The sequence below is a fragment of the Peromyscus eremicus genome, chromosome 1 (genome assembly GCF_949786415.1).
Source record: "Peromyscus eremicus chromosome 1, PerEre_H2_v1, whole genome shotgun sequence".
Classification (NCBI taxonomy): domain Eukaryota; kingdom Metazoa; phylum Chordata; class Mammalia; order Rodentia; family Cricetidae; genus Peromyscus; species Peromyscus eremicus.
The window spans coordinates 75,660,721-75,680,229 of record NC_081416.1 but is presented as its reverse complement, the minus strand read 5'-3'; the positions used below and the strand labels follow the sequence as shown (position 1 = coordinate 75,680,229).

At 46.6% G+C, this 19,509-nt stretch overlaps 2 protein-coding genes across 2 annotated transcripts; both read right to left on the bottom strand.

The window, feature by feature from the left end:
- Window positions 1-557: 557 nt before the first annotated feature.
- Window positions 558-14,694, bottom strand: Kif22 (kinesin family member 22). The gene is made up of 14 exons (XM_059266595.1): window positions 14,524-14,694; window positions 8,438-8,630; window positions 6,274-6,401; window positions 6,035-6,189; window positions 5,643-5,852; window positions 5,337-5,567; window positions 5,048-5,201; window positions 4,791-4,926; window positions 3,313-3,481; window positions 2,142-2,307; window positions 1,726-1,781; window positions 942-1,148; window positions 807-866; window positions 558-683 (listed from the first exon to the last, which is right to left on the bottom strand). Exons 1-14 carry the CDS (start codon window positions 14,579-14,581, stop codon window positions 636-638), a joined length of 1,971 nt encoding a protein of 656 aa, XP_059122578.1. The 5' UTR covers window positions 14,582-14,694; the 3' UTR covers window positions 558-635.
- Window positions 14,695-17,290: 2,596 nt separating this feature from the next.
- On the bottom strand, window positions 17,291-17,642 carry LOC131899489 (large ribosomal subunit protein eL36-like). Its single transcript, XM_059250974.1, has one exon. The coding sequence runs from the start codon at window positions 17,610-17,612 to the stop codon at window positions 17,295-17,297; it is 318 nt and encodes a 105-aa protein (XP_059106957.1). The 5' UTR covers window positions 17,613-17,642; the 3' UTR covers window positions 17,291-17,294.
- Between the last annotated feature and the right edge of the window lie 1,867 nt (window positions 17,643-19,509).

Genomic DNA, 19,509 nt, shown 5'->3' with positions numbered 1-19,509 from the left:
AGCGGGCGCGAGCGCGAGTGCGCGCGGGGCCAGCGGGAGGGGGAGGCACGGGAGGGACTCCGGAGGGGGGAGGGACCGGGGAGCCACCCAGCAGCCCGAGTCGCCCCGAGCGCGAGACCCTCGAGACGGCTGCTGATTGGTTGGCGATGGTGCAGGTGGTGGGCGCGCGGGAGACTAGGCGGCTTCTCTTCCCCCACTTGAACGATTCCACCCCCCACTTCCCTCTGCCAGCAGCCGTTATTTCGCGCGCACGCGCACACAACGCCGATGGCGTCCTGAGCAGAGTGGGAGCGCGCCCAGGGAGTTAGTGGGGCGGGGTTTAACTAGAAGCGCGCGCCCGCCTAACGGTCGTTGTGCTTAGGCTTTGGCTTCAGCTTTTTGATTCATCTAGGCCACCGTCCCCTTCCCATTCCAGTGGTTTATTTACAATCTGGGACTAGTTCGGGGTTTCCCAAAGATGGCGCCCAGACAAGTGTCCCGCAGAGCTTGATCCTGGTCCCAAGGGCAATTGTGACTCCCACCCCAGCCCCGCCATCCCTAAAAACCAGGCTCAAGCATGGAATAAAAACTGTATTTACACGAAGACGTCATTATACAAGGGTTTAAAAGGAAAAGGTAGTGTTAAGAGCTGGTAGTCAGGAGGGACCACCGTGCTGGCCGGCAGCCAAGCCCAAGAGGTTCGCCTGTAAGAAAGAGTAAAGTGCGTCAGTATAGCAGCTGGGGGTAGGGTAGGGGGGCGGTGGGGTGGGGTGTGGGGGCGGGGCGCAACATGCAGGCTGGTAGAGAAAGGGCAGAGATGTTCTTACCTTCAGGAAAGACTCCACCTGCTTCCCAGAAATGCCTTCCACCTGTTCCAAGTCCTCCACCTAGTGGGACAGCAGCAGTGAGGAGGTGGACAAAGACCGGGGACACCCCTCTCCACCTGCCCCCTAGGTCGTTACCTTGCTGAAGGGGCCATGGAGCTCCCTCCAGCCCAGGATGAGTTGGGCCTTCTTCTGGCCAATGAGCTGCAGGCTGCGCAGATCTCGGGCTGAGCCTTCATTGAGCAGATCCAATAATTTTTTGCGTCCATGTGCCAGTAACTCTGGGCTAATCTGTAGCTCCCAGCAGTCCTCAGCCTTTTCCACAGGCTTGGACACATGCTCCAGCTATGAGGTAACAGAAATGACAGCAAAGGCCTGTGGACCACTGTGCCAAGACCAGGCACCTAACCACCTCTCCAGCCTCCTCCTCCGGGTACTAATCTGTTGGACTTGTTTAATTACTAGCATTTTTCTCAGTCACTGTGAAGATTCGATGAATAAATGAACGAACGTACACATCAAGTCTGACTAGGAGGAGTTTATAGTTCAATGGTAGAGCACTTAAGTGCCTACAATGCTTGAAAACTGGGGTTCAATCTCCAATACAGGAGAAAGAAAACAGTAAGCATCCTCTCATCCTGACAGTTTAGGGACAATTCTAGTGTTCATTTTGTGTGAAGACCATTCTGTGTGAGAGATTCTTAAATGCCTATCGATTTCCCTAAATGGGTTCTACAGTTTGTAGCAAACAGGAGCAAGGCTACATACTAGATCTAGTCAGTAGCCAACCCAAGTGCAAGGGGCATCAAAAAGAAAGGAAACTGACCAATGGAGGATACCCACTCTGAGATACACCCTTATTTCATCAGTGTCCTATGCAAAAGGTTCCCAGCTGGAAAACCGGGGGTGGGGTCGGGCTCACCTTTCTTTTGTGGCCTTTCTTCAGAATATGAATCTTTGACTCTGCCTGCTTCTGAACTGAAAGCAGGAATTAGGAACTGGTCAGGGCACAGGTCATCTCTTTCCCTTCCTACTTCCCTGGTAGCCATTTGCTACCCCCATTTCTTCAACCTCCAGCTTTTGATGCTTCCAATTTTTTTTTTCTTTTGAGACAGGGTCTCACTCTATGACCAAGGCTAACCTGGAATTTAGAGCGATCCTCTGCCTCACTCTCCTGAGTGCTGGATTACAGGTGTGTGCCACCATATTCAGCCAATAAATACCCTGCTGTCTTAACTGCCATGACAAGCAGCCAGGGCTTCTTCGGATGCGAGGGAGGGGATGAGTGACACATGTCTTGAGACCCTGGGTCTCCCGAGACCCTGGGACTAAACTTACTCAGCTGCAGAGGCAACACCACAGCCCTTTTCAGTGGCTTTGCCGTTGTGCCTGGACAAGAAGGGAGGGGCTGGGGAGTTGCCAGGGTGTTCTCTTTCTCCTTTGGATCCAGCACCTCCTGGGCCAGCACCTTGGCCTCCAGTTCTTTTTGCTTCATCTTAAGCCTCTGTTGGAAAGGATCATGGGAAGATGGGATTCAGCTCCAGTCCCAAAGCAGTGGATTAGGAAGGTGAGCAGGCAGAGAGCTCTGCGGTTCAAGAGGATAGAGGTAGGACCAGTAGGAGAATCAACGAGACAGAGTTCAAAATAACTAAGGGCATTCGTATGATCAGAGGGCCACCTGAGACAGAATAAGTCTTCAAGCAAGGAGGTTTTTTTGTTTTGTTTTAAGACAATGTCTCACCATGTAGCTACGGCAGGCCTGGAACTTGGTATGTAGATCAGACCAACCTCAAACTCATGAAGAGAGCTGCCTGCTCTCTTGGTGTGTGGGTGTTCTGCCTGCATGTCTGTCTGTGCACTGTGTGTGCCTGGCACCCTTGTGGTTAGAAGACAGGGTTGGATCCCTTGGAACTGGAGTTACAGGTAGTCATGCATGCGGCCATGTGGGTGCTGGGAACTGAGCCAGTGTTCTCAGCTGCTAAGTCAGTCTCTAGCCCCGGGTGACATTTTTATTATTTATGAGTATGTACTTGTGTCTGTGTGTGACAAAAGACACCACAGAGGCGTAGGCCCTGAAAGTTCCAGGCAGTTGTGAGCTGTCTGAGGTGTCAGCAGTCCAACTCTGGTCCTCTTTGAGAACAGTATACGCTCTTAACCACTGAGCCAGTTCTCTAGCCCCAGGGAAGGTATTTTTAATTTGGATCCCCCACCCCTCTTATCTGATCTCAACTGTTTCTTAACCCAGGTTTGAACCCTAGCACCCACATGGCAGCTCATAACTGTCTTTTAACTCCAGACCCAGGGTATCCTGCACCCTCTTCTGGCCTACCATGGGCACTACACACATGTAGTTCACAGCCATACATGGTAGCATAAAACCCATATATATAAATCAATCTTATGAAAACTGGACTCTAGATCAGCATCTAAGTATCCTTCCCTGTCTGAAGATACTAGGAATACTTCTCAAAGCTGGTTGGACTATTAGGTCACCTTCCCCAACAATTACCTCAATCTCCAAGTCCTTTTCCTCCACTGTCTTAATGAGTACCATTCGCTCTCGCTTTGGGGTATTCAGTAGAGGTGTCCCTTGGCTCCCCTGGGAGCCCAGCAAACGATCCAAGCTCAGGAGGTTCTCCAACATGGCTGGGTCCATATTGCTTAGTTTCTGTAAGAGGCTGAGTAGAAAAAAGGTTACTCCCACCTACCTCCTCTCTCATCACCTCCAGTAGAGCAGGACTACCTTTGTCATGACTTAACTTGGTGTTGTCTGTTTGGGAACTCTCAACAGTTAACTAGCCTCTGAGTATAGTGTCTTTATCGGGTGAAGTAAACTCTCAGGGATGCCAGATTAGCAGATGAAAAGCAGTTAATAAGCACTGGATGCCACACATTAGGGACCTACCATACTGCCCTGTCTAGGAGGCACTTGCGTGTGATAAAGAAAAAGAGACAGAGAGCTGGGGAGATAACTCAGCAATTAAACTACTTGCCATGTAAGCAAGGGGTCTAGAGGTTGGAGAGCCCACAGTAAATGCCAAGTGGGTGTGATAGCCTGCCTATAATTCCAGCCTCAGAAGGCAGACACAGGACACACCCAAGCAAGCTGGCCACAACAGGGAGTTCTCAAGCCTTCCCACATACACATGCACACCACAAACACGTACACATGAAAAACAAGAGTAAGAGCTGAGGGCGTGGCCATTTGGAAGCAAGTTGGGGAAGCTCCATAGAAGAGGTCCTCATTAGGAGGTATAGACAGCTACTAGAGACAGGATGAGAAGCCCTTATCCAGTGGGCTGTCTACAGAAGAGTCTTGTCCCAGCAGTCTTGGCTATCCGAGCACAGTAACTTCTACCCATCCTTGTTCTGCCCGAGATCGTCACCCTCAAAGTGAAGATGCCATCTTTCCAATAATGCCCAGTTAGATGATCTGTGCTACACTCAACTAGCTCCTTCAAGACATAAATTATGTCCTGTTCTTTATGTACAAGCCTTAGAAGAGCAGCATCCGAAAATGCAGGGCAAACAGTAGAAATAATTTGTCTTCCTGAGTTTCTTTTTGTTTTTAGATACAGAGTTCCTCTGCATAGTCCTGGCTGTCCTGGAACTCAGTCTATAGCCCAGGCTGGCCTAGAACTCAAAGATCCGTCTGCCTCTGCCTCCCAAGTGCTGGGATTAAAGGCTTGGGATTAACCATCTGGTGCCATTCTTTTCTGTATTATCTACCTGGCTTTATAAACTTAGGTTCCCCTTCTCCTACAAGTGAATCCTCAAGGTCAGGGTCTGAGTTTGATATGCCCCATTTCTGAGCTTGCCCTTATCCAGAGTAACAGTTTGGCCCTTTGGTGAGTTTAGAACAGGTCTTAGAGTGAATGAATTCATTGGGGAAAAGGTACATAGCTGCTTTGCTCAAGGATTTGACAGGGTAAACCTCTTGTTAGCTTACAGCTATTACAGATTCTGCAGGGAAGGCCTGACTCTCACCTTAGTTTCTGGGAGGCAGAAGCTGGAGCTGCCATAGACTCAGGGCTCCCAGTTGACTCTTCTTCAGGGCCTTTGGCTTTCTTTGCCTCTGACGGGCCTAACAGTTCTTTCTGAGACAGCTTAACAGGTGCCAAGGCTGAGAAGATTGGAGGGATATAAAGGAGAATCAAAGTGGTCAGCCTCAGTGCTGGTGCTCAGTGGTTTGGGCAAATTCCCCATTGTCCTGGCCATTCCATTCTGTCTTCCCCAATCCTCACCATGAGGCTGCAGACTCTCATTGGTGAAAGGCCGGTTAATCACCTCCTTGGACCTAGCAGTGAAGTTCAACGCTGAGACTGTATCCTGGTAAAAACGTCTTTCAGGAGCAATGTTGGCAATAATGATGCTGTGAGCTGAGCCACCCAGAGAGTCCTGAGGGATAAGGAATGGAGTATAGTTCAGACTCCCAGCCTTCCTATTCCTTGACAACAGTTCCCACTACCCTAACCAGCAGGCCTAAGAGCCGCCTTCTCTAGTCCCTTTTGACCCAATGTGGGTCGACATGACCTGCAATAAGCGAGTGAGCTTGCTGTCCCGGTATGGTATACGAGGGAGGCCCTGGTTTAGTGCGTCCACCACTTTGCCCAGTACAAAGAGGGAGGTGTTGATGGCTCCACTCTCTTTGAGCCGAATGCCCTGGTTGCCTGTGCGACGGTTGTCCTCAGAACCAGCCAAATCAATAAGGTAGAGTTTTCCTTCCCGCTGGCGAAATGGAGCCAAACGTTCGCGCTGACCCACCTAGGGGAAGAGCAAGGGGCCCAGACTTAGCTTAGGCTTCAGGGGCTTCCCAGGTCCTTCTGTCCGCGGCCTTACCTTGACCAGGAGTACTGCATGACTACGTGAAGAGCGTTGGTTAAGCCGGGTGGCTCCTACCACACGATTTTTACTGGCTGGGAGAAAGTGCTGCTCAAAGTCAGAGAAGGTAGTGATGTGCTTCTCTGTGAGGCCGGGAATCAGGATGTTTCCTCGACAGTCTTCTCGGATCGCTAGGTCTCCTGATGCGGGATCCAAGAGGTCTAACACCTATTGGAGCAGTGACAGTAAGGCCACTTCTCCATGCAGAGGGTGCTTGCTTCATGGGGATTAGGAGTCTTCTCTCTGCTGGATCTGATACCCAACCCCATCTCTCCAGGTCTCATATTACACCTCCTTATACTAGAGCAGAGCTTCATGTTCTACAAGGCACTCTAATTTTGACACCTCACCTTTTCCTGGTAGATCTCTAAATAGGACATAGTGACAGAAAGGTCCCATGGCCGGCCCTCTGCACTTTCTTCCCTTGTAATCTGCAGGAGGTCCATGAGAGCTCTGGGAATCACTCCAGGTTGTTCTGGGCTGCCCAGCATGGTGTGTGTCTTCCCTAGGAAAAGAGCAGAGAAAGCTGTGAAGTTTCCTCTCAGTTCCCAGCTCTTTCTCATGTATAGTTCTCTTCTGGCTTGCTCACCTGCCCCAGTAGGCCCATAGGCAAGCACACTGGCATTCTGCCCTTCCAGCAAGTGCCTTAGGATGGGCTGTACGGAGCCCACATAGATGTCCTGCTGAGTGCTCTTCTCCCCATAGAAGGCATCAAACCTGTAGGCAAAAGAAAGGAGGGCATTAGTAGGGTGTTAGATTGGTACCCCAAACCTAGATGAGGCTGGCTTTTAAGGCTCTGTCCCGTTTCTTGAACAAAGACCTTGAAAGTGTCCCTGGAAAATCTACTTTATTCCAGTCACTGTACTGACATTAGGAAACAAAATGAACCTCACATAGCAATCTGGTAGGCCAGATACCCATATTTTGCAATGACTCAGGAGACAAAGATAAGAAGAACACACGAGAAAGAATAAATGATTCTGCTAGGAGAAAGAAGTGTTGCCAAGCAGAAGGACACAGCAACAGACCTGGTGTTTTGTGTAGTAATTTTCATTTTGGAGGGAAGCCTAAACTCAGGAAGTGAGTAAGGCAAAGGCTTCAGGAAGTCCCCAAGACTGACAGGTAAACGAGACGCCTCCCTCCCTAACCCTATAAAGCAGTAAGGGCTGCTGAGAGTCACTCTCAGCTTGGAAGAAGCAGAGGCCAGTTGAGCTGCTTGGAAAAGGCTCACCACCTGCTGGCTGTGCAGGGTTCTCCAGGTTCCTAGCTTTTGTGAGCTGTCAGCTATCCTGGGGTGGGCTTTGGTGATGCAATTGTCTGTGAGTCATTTGGGCTGCTATAGTAACTTACTTGCTATAACTTACATATTCCTGTGAGTAAACCCAATAAAACTTATTGGACCACCAAGTTGGATATTGGTGGTATCCTTACTTTGGTCTGTGGCTGGTTCCCACTCTGGGGTGAGTAGACATTTGTTTACATATCCGCAGTAATAGTGTCACACATGTGGTGTGAAAGGGTTTCCCAACATTTTTCTTGAGGTAACACTTCAACAGGGTAGGTAAAAGGCTGGTCTAGATTCAAACACAGCTTACTCACTGCACTGTGACTTAGAATTCAATGCATGCTGACAAGAGAAGACTGGAAAGGAATGGGAGCCAAACTATTAAGGACCTAGAACTAGAGCAACCTAACTTTCTATAAAAAAATAAATCAGATAACAAATATTTTAGGTTTTGTGACCATGTGGTTCCTTTCACAACCACTTAATTGTAAGGCTAGTCAAACAGCTACATTATGTAAATAAACGATAAAACTTTATTTATGGAAAAGTCTCTTGAGCTGGGCATGGCAGCACACACCCGTGATCCCAGCACTTAGGAGGGCAAGAGAATCAAGAGTACATGGCCAGCCTGTGTTTATACGAGCTTGTTTTAAAACCAACCAAACAAACAGACAAAAATAAAACAACCAAATGGAAGACGCCTAGTTGGACTTGACCTGCTGCTGGCTGTGGTTTGCCACCCTCAAGGCCAGACTAACAGGCCAAGTTTAAACTTTAAAACTGCTGTGGAATAATCCCTTTGTACACTGTGATTGGTTTAATAAACAAGCTGACTGGCCAATAGTTGAACAGAATAAGGTTAGGTGGGAGAGCCGAACTGAGAATGCTGGGAAGAAGGGTAGAGAGAGAGAGTCACCAGCCAGAAGGAGTCAGACATACAAAGTGGGATAGAGGTAAAAGCCACGAGCCTCAGGGTAGCACATAGACTAATAAAAATGGGTTAAATTGTAAGAGCTAGTTAGTAACAAGCCTGAGCTATCGGCTGAGCATTTGTAATTAATATTAAGCCTCTGAGTGATTATTTGAGAGTGGCTGCGGGACAGAAACTTCCGTCCACCAAAACCCCACAGAAATTTTAAGTAGTTGTCCTCTTGTGTGCCATTCCTAAATCTGCATAGTCTTCTTTGGATTGCCCACCACATCTGTTTCCCATCCTTTCCAAGTATTTTCTACAACCTAGCTGGGACTACACTGCTCCTTCCTCCCTTTATCCCAGTGTCCCCAAGACTGACATTCAGTTCAACCTCTAGCCTTTCTCTACAGTATTCACTATATACCATGAACATCTAAACAATCAAATGAAGGTTTGGGGAACAAAGCTTTGCCTAGCAAGGCATAGGATAGATCTCAGAAACCGGGAAAGTGATAAAGTGAGCAGGCCTAGATAGAGAAGTGGCTTGAAGCTTACTGATACTTGAGTGTCTCCTGGTATTTCCTCCAGTTGGCCACCTCAAGAGAGCAGCTGTCTATGCCACGTACACAGGGGGCTTCGTTCGCTCTTGTTGCTTCATCCATAAATGGCCGCAGTCGTACAGCCACCCTTACTCGAGCTGGAGGTGGGCGCCGACTAGGCCCTACCTTGCTTAGACAGCGACTAGCTCCTGGAAGAGACCAGCTTTAGGTGTTAAAATTTTGTAGAAGCACAGAGAAACAGGAACCAACTTTGCTGGGAGGATGCCTCTTACTTAAGGGGAAGCTAAACGTAAGGCAGACATAGGCAGGTGGGTTGTTTGCGGTTCAGACCTCCGCCCTTCATCTGACAAATACTACTCCCTGTGCTTACAAGGCACTTAGACATCCAGTTTTCCTTTGCTGCTTATGACAACTTGAAGGTAAGGAGAGAAAGCAGGTAAAAATGTGCAGTAGAAAACTAAGATGCAGCCCGGCGGTGGTGGTGCACGTCTTTAACCCTAACACTTGCACGTCTTTAACCCTAACACTCGGGAGGCAGAGGCAGGCAGACCTCTCTCTGAGTTCGAGGCCAGTCTGGTCTACAGAGCAAGTTCCAGGACAGTCAAGGCTACACAGAGAAAGCCTGCCTTGAAAAACAACCAACCAACCAACCAACCAACCAACCAGAAAACTAAGATGTAAAACTTTACTGGCTTGTGGAAAACATGGTCAAGAACCTGCTTTGCCTGTTTCCTAGGGGAGGCGAGACAAAAGTGCCATGGAAGTTCAGTGATCAGCATAAGGGGAGGGTGTGTGCGATGAGGGGCTGGCTCTTCAGATAGCTGGATTTCCATTCCAGCTCAAACCTGTAACCATGATTGGCTTGTAACCTTTGGCTAATGGCTTAACATCCATGTATCTTGGTTTTCTTGTCAATTAGCCTCTGCTCAAATTCCAACTCCCCTACTTACAACTAAATTAGGGATTTTTTTTTTTTTAATTACTGTGCCCCAGCTTTCTCACCTGTAAAATGGGAATAAATAAAAATACCTACTCACTAGGTGGTGGTGGCCCACACCTTTAATCTCAGCACTTGGGAGGCAGAGGCAGGCAGATCTCTGTGAGTTCCAGGCCAGCTTGGTCTACCAATCAAGTTCCAGGACAGCCAAGGCTAAACAGAGAAACCCTGTCTCAAAAAACAAAAACAAACACACACACACACACACACACACACACACACACACACACACACACACAAACCTACTCATTGGCATTGTTAGAATAATGAAAGAAATGCACATAAAAGTGATTCTCTCCTGGTACTTGATTTAAGGAGAAATCCTGATTTACTTATTTATTTGGTGGTTGTTTTGTTTTGAATTAGTTTATCTTATGAGTATTCTGCCTGCCTGGCTGTATATGCATGACATGTGTGCCAACAGATGGTTATAAGCCACCATGTCCACATGAAAGCTGGGAACTGAACCCAGGTCCTCTGTAAGAACAGCAAGTGGGGCTGGAGAGTTGACTCAGCAGTCAAGGGCACTTACTGGTCTTGCAGAGGACTCTGGGTTCTATTCCTAGCACCTATGTGTCTGCTCACAGCTGTCTATAACTTCAGTCCCAAGGGAATTTGATGCCCTCTCTGACCCCCACAAATACCATGGTGTACATACATACATGCAGGTAAACACACTCATGCACATAAAAATAACAAAATAAATCTAAAAACAGCCAAGTGGTAGAGGCAGCAGCGCACGCCTTTAATCCCAGTACTTGGGAGGCAGAGGCAGGCAGACCTGTGTTTGGGGCCAGTCCGGTCTACAGAGCAAGTTCCAGGACAGCCTGGGCTATACAGAGAAACCCTGTCTAGAAAAACATAAATAAATAAATAAATCTAAAAGAAAAAAATGTAAGAACAGTAAATGCTCTTAACCCCAAAGCCATCTCTCCAGGCCCTTGTTTTTGAGATAAGGACTCACTATGTAGTCCAGGTAGCTCAGAATTCAAATGTTGGAATTACAAGCATATGTTACTAGATCCAGTCTAAGTACTTTGTTTTATATCCACCCCCTACTTCCCACTTAAAGGCATAGTATAAAGGATTTAGGCCAGGGATTCTCAACCTGTGGGCCTTGACCCTTTTTGTGGTTGAAGGACCCTTTCACAGAGGTCTCCTAAGACTATCAGAAAGAAAACACAGATACTTACATGATTCATAACAGTAGCAAAATTACAGTTATAAAGTAGCACCGAAAATAATTTTATGGTTGGGGGTCACTACAACATGAGGAACTGATTTAAAGGGTCCCAGCATTAGGAAGTCTGAGAACTACTAGTTTAGGCAATTTGCCCCTCCTTTAACAGCTTGTTGGTGACAAAGCTTTAAATGAGGTCTAATTCTGAAGTCCATACATGAATTAGCAGACCCTCTTCTGAGTATACTATGACATTTGGAATCAAAGACAAATTCTGCTTGGTAGCTATCTAACCCTGATAGTCACTTAGCCACTCCAAACTTCATTTCTCTCTACAAAAATAATAACAGTATTTATTACAGAAGATCCATTCAGACTAAATATGCATACAAAGTGTTCAGCATAGTGCCCTGCAAGCTTCAATGTTAGTTGTTGCTTTTATGATTATTATTCTCTTTTTTTTTTTTTTTTTTTTTTTTTTTTTTGGTTTTTCAAGACAGAGTTTCTCTGTGTAGCTTTGCGCCTTTCCTGGGACTCACTTGGTAGCCCAGGCTGGCCTCAAACTCACAGAGATCTGCCTGCCTCTGCCTCCCAAGTGCTGGGATTAAAGGCGTGCGCCACCACCGCCCGGCCTATTATTCTCTTTCTTAACACACTTTAATCTCAACAACTAGTCGGCAGAATCTTAAGGGACCTTTATACTGCTAGATCCAGCAGGCACGCTCAGTCTCGGTCTGAATCTCAAATTCAACCCTCTTATGAGACATGCTTTTCCCTTGGTTTCTATGCCATCCCTTTCCCTGATTGTTTTACTAGTTTTCTGATCTTCCTTAGTTTAACAGTGTTAAATGTTCTATGTTCTACACTCTGTCAACTTCTGTACCACTAGCATTTTGAGTTGTCCAATTCTTTGTTGTGGGGCTGTCACATTACAGACTGTTTAACATAAACCCACTAGATCCCAGAAGCATTCTCCTTCTTCATCTCCAAGTTGTAACAAGCAAAACAGGTCTCTCCAGACACTTGCACATGTTCACTGGGTCCAAATGTCATCCCTGGACCAGATAGTGTTGATTCACTGTACAGGCACAGGCACCTACTCTGTTGGCACCAATGATCTTTTTCTCCTCTTTTTAAATGATCATCTTCAAGCCGATGACGCCTCTGACCTTCACATCAGATAGCATCTTCCATCATAGACCCTCCTTCCAAGCTACCGTCTACCTTCTCTTGGATGGTTCAGAGGTACCTCAAATTCCACCTGCACTAAACTGACCCTTACTCCACTCTCTGCAACAGTTTTCTCACTTTGCTTTCTAACATCCACAAATAGCTCAGACCCCCAAATAGGAATTTTTAAGTGTCTTCTTTCTTCCACATAATCATCAATACCTATCAGTTCCTAATTTAAAATTTATTTAATATTATGTATGTCTGCATACCACTATGCTGGCTAGTTTTATGTCAACTTGACATAAGCCAGAGTTATCTGAAAGGATACCTCAACTGAGAAAAGTGCCACCATAAGATCCACTTGTAGAGCACTTTCTTAGTCAGTGATTGATGGGGGAGGGCCCAGCTCATTGTTGATGGTGCCATCTCTGGACTGGTAACTGGGGTCTATAAGAAAGCAGGCTGAGCAAACCATGAGCAGCCAGTAAGCAGCACTCCTCCATGGCCTTGGCATCAGCTCCTGCTTCCAGGTTGCAGCCCTGCTTGAGTTCCTGCCCTGAATTCTTTCAGTGATGGATTGATTTCAATGTGGAAATGTAAGCCAAATAAACCCTTTCTCCCTCAACTTGCTTTTGGTCATGGTGTTTCATCACAGCAATGCTAACTCAAACTAAGACAACCCATATGTGCTTGGTGCCTGTGTAAGCCAGAAGAGGATATCGGATCTTCTGAAACTGGAGTTACAGATGGTTGTGAGCTACCAAGTGGGTGCTGGGAACCCAATCAGGATCCTCTGAAGAGCATCCAGTTTCCTTAGCCATTGAGCCATCTCTCTAGCCTCAGTTCTATCTTTTAAAAAACTTATTTTTTTTTTTTTTTGACAAAGGCTGCCTTGAGCTCCAATCCTCCTGCCTTGGCCTCCTGATGTTAGGATTACACCAGTGGCGGGCTTTAACTCTTCTTTGTGTGTGCAGACCCACACGTATCTGTGTGAATGCATGTGGGCATGGAGGCCAAAGATCAAACTCTGGTGTTCCTCAAGATGGGATGAAATTCGGGTCCTATGACAAGTACTTTACCAGACTACGCTATCTTCCCAGCCCACTCCTCTCTTTTGTGAAGAGAAAAATGAATCAAGAACATTTTGACCTTCTTTGTCTTAACACTTGTTCTTTTCAAGGTTGAGACAAACCCTGCCCAAACTTTGAAACCTATTTTAATCACCATTTTCATATTTCCTTATCTGTTTATGTGTTTGAGTGCTTTGCTTGCTTGTGTGTATGTGCCCCACGTGCATGCCTGATGCTCTCGAATCCCCTGGAATTGGAGTTACAGAGTTGTGAGCTGGGAACTGAAACCAGCTCCTCTGGAAGAGCAACAAGTCCAGCCCTAACTATCATTCTCTTCTCTTTTCCTTTCTTTTTGTTGTTGGTTTTTCAAGACAAGGTTTCCTCTGTGTAGCCCTGTCTGTCCTGGAACTCACTTTGTAGACCAGGCTGTCCTCAAACTCAGAGATCTGACTGCCTCTGCCTCCTGAGTGATGGGATTAAAGATGTGGGCCACCACTGCCCCATGTAACTATCATTTTCTTAATAAAGCCTTCTCAAAATACCCAAGGGTTTGTTTCAGAGTCTATACTACAAGCTTATGCCTACCTAGCATTGCCTTCATCATATTACATTATTTTATGAGACTGCTTGAAAACAATTGTAACCTCCTCTAGGAAAGGGGCAATATTCAAACACTTCAGTGTTTACTGTATACCAGACACAATGGGTCTCAGCCTGTATTTGGCATAATCGTCTAGGGAAGTGGCATTACAATTTAATTAACTGAGTGTGAATTTAGACGCCCCAATATTTGCTAGTTGTGTTACCTTGAACTGAACAAGCTACTTAGCTCATTTATGCCTGTTTCCTCTTGTCTAAGTACAGGGGGCTGGTGAACCTTAGAGGTTAAGAGTGCCTACTATTCTTCCTGAGGACCTGAGTGTGGTTCTCAGCACCCACACCAGGCTCACAACCATCAGTAACTCCAGCTCCAGAGGATCCAACTTCCTCTTCTGGTCTCTGCGGGCATCCACACATAGGTGGCGCACACAGATAAAAATAAACTTTTTTTCTTAAAAACAGAACATTAACAGTAATCATCTCAGCTCTCAGTACAAACATTAAATGATTGATTATAAAATGCTTGCAGCTGTGCCTGGGGCGAGGCGTTCTCCCCAAAGGCCGAACAAAACAGTAGTTACAAGCCACAGTTCGGTGAGGCATATGCAAATCCTCCTAGAAAAGACTCTGGAACTCCTGACAGCCTTTCCAACACGCAAACAGCATCCCAATAGCCATCCCACGGCTAGAGGGAAAGAAAACTGTCTTTGATTTCTCTTTTTGCCAGAATTCGCACCGCCGCCGAGGCCAGCTCCCTGAGATCTCTGGGCACCCAGACGCCGCGTCTCTTCACTACTCAGTGCTCACAGACCGGGTGGCTGCTCGGCTTCACAGACGAAACAAACCGAAGCGCACAAAGAAGTGCGCAGGCTCTAGCCGGGCACCAGACCCCGAGCAGTGGGTCTCAAGCCGGTTTATGCCGCCGAAGGCCGCGAGCAGAGAGCGCAGGGGCTTGCGGCGCCCACTCCCCGCCCTCCCGCCCCGCGCCACCTGGATTCTCCGGAACAACCGCTACCCAGTAAGTTCCACACAGCGATGCCTCGCCCTCCCGACCCCCGTACCTGAAGTGGCCGCCGCCATCTCCCGTCGCCTCGGCCTAGCCTTAGCCTCGATGTTCATCCTCCCTTCTCCGGGACCCGCTTCTCTCTTTTGAATTGCCCGGGTCCCGCCCCTCTCTCAGATTCGACCAATCACCGCTTCTTACCGCCGGACGCCTCCGTTCTAACACGCTATAATCCCGCCTTCCTGGGCTCACTTCCGGTCCCGAAAGCGACGCTTCTCAGGGATAGGCCCTGACGTCTGTCACTAAGTGGTGAGTTCCGGAGGGTGCTGCACCTTCAGGATTTTGACTTTCCAAGGCAAAGTGCTGGCTTTTCCTCCTCAGCTATGAGTTTGAAAGCCTTTGATTGATTCTATCTTTACGTTCCCAGCGCTGAATACACTTTTTGCCATTTGGAGCGGACATGATCTCTGTAGCCCGGGCTGTCCTGGAGTGACAGCGCAAAGGTTCCTCTGTGCTAACCTGAAATTGACACGCACACCCCCTTTCTACTGTGGGAAAGTACCCACCCCTGTTCTAGAAATTTGGGCTTGAAATGCCTCAGCCAACTGCATGTTTTCGGCTTCCGTTAAACTACTTGTCTCACTTCTCCCTGCAACTACCAACCGGGATGTAGCCTTTAAAGACTCCCTGAAAAATGCATTTGAGGCTGCTCTGTGAGCAGTGCCTCTCCAGGTATTCGCCGGCAGCTTCATACATATTCTCAATTCGGACTTTGGTCATGCTGGGTGGTCTTTAGGTCTCTATCCCGCAATACTGGAACTCACTGGGTAGACCAGGCTGGCCTCGAACTTACAGAAATCCAGCAGAAAGCAGAGATCTCCCTGCCTCTCTGCTCGATTAAATGGCACCAGCATGCCCTTCTGTTTCTGTTTTTGTTTTTCAAGAAAAGGTTTCTCAGCTGGATCTCTTGAGTTCAAGGCCTGGTCTGGTCTACAAAGTGAGTTCCAAGACAGCCAGGCTTACACAGAGAAACCCTGTCTTCTCACACCCCCCTCCACCCACCCCACCCCCCCAAAAAAGGAAGGGGAGGAGGAGGAGAAGAAAAGAAGAGGGAGGAGGAGGAAGAAAGAGAACGAAAGAAAGAGAAAGAAAAGGGTCTCTCTGTGTAGCCCTGGCTGTCCTGAAACTTACTCTGTAGACAAGGTTGGCCTCCGACTCAGAGTTCTGCCTGTCTCTGCCTCCCCAGTGCTGGAATTAATGGCGTGTACCACTACTGCCTAGCCAGGGGTTAGAAGCTCAGCAGTAGTATTTCACTAATCCTATCACAAAGGCAGGCAGATCTCTGTGAGTTTGAGACCAACCTGGTCTATAGAGCGTGTTCCAGGACAGCCAAGGATACACAGAGAAACCTTGTCTCAAAAAACAAACAAACAAACAAAAACAAAAAACTAAAGTTTAGAGATTATGTTCCATCTGTCAAAGGGTATTACAATTTAAAGTTTTGGTTATTTTTTATTTTGTGAGACAAAGTGTCTTTATGTAGCCCTGCCTGTCCCAGAACTCAACTATGGAGACTAGGCTGGACTCTAACTCACAGAGACTGGGCTACCTCTGCCTCCCTAGTGCTGGGATTAAAGACAGCAATCAAAGTTGTGTGCCACCATGCCCAGCTCGATTTAAAGGTATTGATTGGCATTGTTTACAGTTCTGGAATGGAAGCACATTCCACACAATAAAGAACTGATTGGTTATGGTCTAGTGACTTTAGATTAACTTCATTACCGTGGCAATGGAAACTGGACTGTTCCAAATTTTGGATATTACTTTTTCTGAATTCTTGGACAGAAACTTTAAATTCCATGATGTAAAAACTTTCCATCACTCTGAATTTTGTTGTTGTTGCTGTTGTTTGTTTGTTTTATTTTATGTTTTTGTTTTTTGAGACAGGATCTGTCTATGGCCCAGGCTGTCCTGGAACTCACTGTATAGACCAGGCTGGACTTGAACTCACAGAGATCCTCCTGCCACTGCCTCTCTAGTGCTGGGATTAACACCCAGCTATCATACACATTATTAAAAATGTAAAAATATTTCTAAAAACAATTTTTCTCCCGAATCTTTAGCTCCTTCCTCTATTTTCCTGCTTCATCATGCTCATATCTCTATTGTCCTATTAACTGATGTTTTTTTTTTTTTCTTTCTCAATACTCAATCTGATTTTTGGTTTGTTGTTGTTGGTGGTTTTTGTTATTTTGAGACAGGGTTTCTCAGACAGGTAACAGCCCTGACCATTCTGGAACTCATTCTGTAGACCAGGCTGGCCTTGAACTCACAGAGATCCACCTGCCTCTGCCTCCTGAGTGCTGGCACTAAAGGTGTGCTCCACCACCACCAAGCACTCAGCAAGATTTTTACTGAAAGCAAAGCATACACACACACACACACAGCAAAACAACAAAGAGACAGGCTCCCCAGATTGGGGGGACCCAGAGCTGGTGTCCCCAAGAACTGACTTTTTGTCTGGCATTCTGGACTCAAACATCTGATGCAAATGTTTCCGCATTTCCCACTCATTCCTAAACCAACTCCAGCTTAGCTTCAGCTTTTCCCAAATCCCAGGAACTTTGTCTAAATTAATGACCTTCTGGTTGCTAAGGATGGAGAACACTTCTTTTTTGGACTTCTTGGGATTAGTCACCCCTTTAGATGTCTTTTCCTATTTGGTGCATCATTCCTCGTGCCCATTACTTCCTAAACCCCTCCATTCTCTTCTTTTTTTTTTTTTTTTTGCGCGCGCGCGCGGTAGCAACGTTTTATTGGGGTGGGGGATCAGTCCTTCTTGGCCGCGGCCTTCCTCATGGCGGCCAGCACGTTGCTCAGCTCCTCCCGCTTCCTCTTGGCGCGGATGTGCGTGCCCACCCTCTTCTTGATGAACTTGAGCGCGCGCTTGTCCTTGGACACCTTGAGCAGCTCCACGGCACGCCGCTCGTAGGGCGCGAAGCCGCACACCTCCCGGATCATGTCCCGCACGAACTTGGTGTGCTTGGTGAGGCGCCCGCGGCGCCGGCTGTGTCTCGGCTTGCTGACATTCTTCGTCACCTTGTGGCCCTTGTTGAGGCCCATGGCCATGGGGTAGCGCAGGGCCATGGCTGCTGCTCTCTGGTGGCGGCCGCGACAGGAAGCTCCATTCTCTTCTTACTCGTACCAAACAACAAGTGTCGGTATTCTCAATCTTTCTTCATTTAACATACACATAGTTTTCTATCACTGGAAATTCATTATTTATACGCTAATAATTCATTAATCTATCATAGCTTTAATCCTAAATCCGGTCATTTGTAACAATGTGCATGAACCTGGAGTACATTATGCTAAGTGAAATAAGCCAGCCTCCCCCCCCAAAAAGGACAGAAAGTACATCATTACACTTACATATGGAATCTAAAAATGTCGAACTCATGGGAGTAGAAAATAGATGATTCTGAGAGGCTAAATGAGAGGGTGGCTGAGGAGAGGACAGATGCTGATCCAAGTGTACAAAGCCTCTCCTACTAGGCAGGAGGAAATGAGAACTCTACTGCACAGAACAGTTTTGGTAATAATAGTGCATCATGTGCTCCTGAACTGCTAAAGGAATAGTTGTGTTTGTTTTGGAGATACAGCCTTGCCTTGTGCTGATGGACGGACTGGCACTCACTGTGTAGACCCGACCAGCATCAAAACTGAGGCAGTCCCATCAACCCTCCCCCAAAACATTTGCGCTATAGCTATGGACCACTAGGCTCAACTTTTTTTTTTTTTTTTTTTTTGCTTTTCAAGACAGGTTTTCTCTGTGTAGCCCTGGCTGTCCTGGAACTTGCTCTGTAGACTAGGCTAGACTCAAAGAGATCTACCGGCCTCTGCCTTGTGAGTGCTGGAATCAAAGGTGTGCACCACCACCACCTGGCTTTTTTGCTGTTGTTGTTCAGGGTCTCACATAGTATCCCAGCCTGGATTGGATCTTACTAGGTAGGCCAGACTAGCCTCACACTTTAAGCAACCCTCCTGCCTTAGCCTCTCAACGCTAGGATTACAGGTATGAGCCATCACACCCAGCAAAAGAATAGATTGTAGGTGTTTTTGCCACACAAAATAGTATGTAAGCATAGATTTGCTTTCTTAATCATTCCATATTGTAAGCATATATCAAAGCATTATGTTGTACTGCATATACCATTTGTATCTCTCAATATTAAAAATGCCTTTTGGGGGGTGCTTTTTTGTTTGTTTGTTTACTTCAAGACAGGGTCTCACTATGTAGCTCTGGCTGTCCTAGAACTCTTTATGAAGATGATGGTGGCCTCAGACTCACAGAGATATCTGCCTGTTTCTGCCTCCTGAGTGCTGGGATTAAAGGTTTGTGCCACTATACTCATAATTTAAAAAACAAAACAAAACAAGGTTTCATGCAGTCTAGGCTGGCTTTGAACTCTGTGTAGCTGAGGATAACTCTTGATGCACTTCTCAAGTTCCCAAGTCCTGGGATTATAGGCGTATACTACCACAGCTGGTTGAACTTGCTTTATTATCTACAAAATACAAAAGCTAATTTTCAAGGGATATTTTGGTGTTGCAAGATTATTTAAAGATTATCAGGTAAGCCATTTTACTTATCAAATAGTTTTATAATGTCATTTAAGTCATCATTTTTAAAAAATGTATTTCATTTTTATTTATGTGTATGTACCTCTGTGTGGATGCATCACATGAATGCAGGTGTCTGCAGAGGCCAGAAGAAGGTATCAGATACCATAGAGCTGGAGTTACAAGGGTTTGGGAACCTCCCGATACAGGTGCTGAGATCTGAACCAGATCTGGAAGAGCAGTACATGCTTTCAACTACTGAGCCATTCCTCTATCTCCCAAGTCATCTTTTTAACAATCACATAATCAGTTATTAAAAGCTATATGATACTGTCAGTACTGTACGCAGTAACTCCTGAGCTGTATTAATAAAGATGTTGTTTATAGGATAAAGGTTATTTATTTTATTATTATTATCTTG

Coding starts and splice junctions, on each gene's coding strand:
- Kif22 (XM_059266595.1), bottom strand. CDS start 14,581: ATGAACATCGAGGCTAAGGCTAGGCCGAGGCGACGGGAGATGGCGGCG. Junction 2,308..3,312: donor AAAAGGACTTGGAGATTGAG/GTAATTGTTGGG, acceptor CCTTTCCAACAG/AGGCTTAAGATGAAGCAAAA. Junction 1,149..1,725: donor AGAAAGGCCACAAAAGAAAG/GTGAGCCCGACC, acceptor GTTACCTCATAG/CTGGAGCATGTGTCCAAGCC.
- LOC131899489 (XM_059250974.1), bottom strand. CDS start 17,612: ATGGCCCTGCGCTACCCCATGGCCATGGGCCTCAACAAGGGCCACAAG.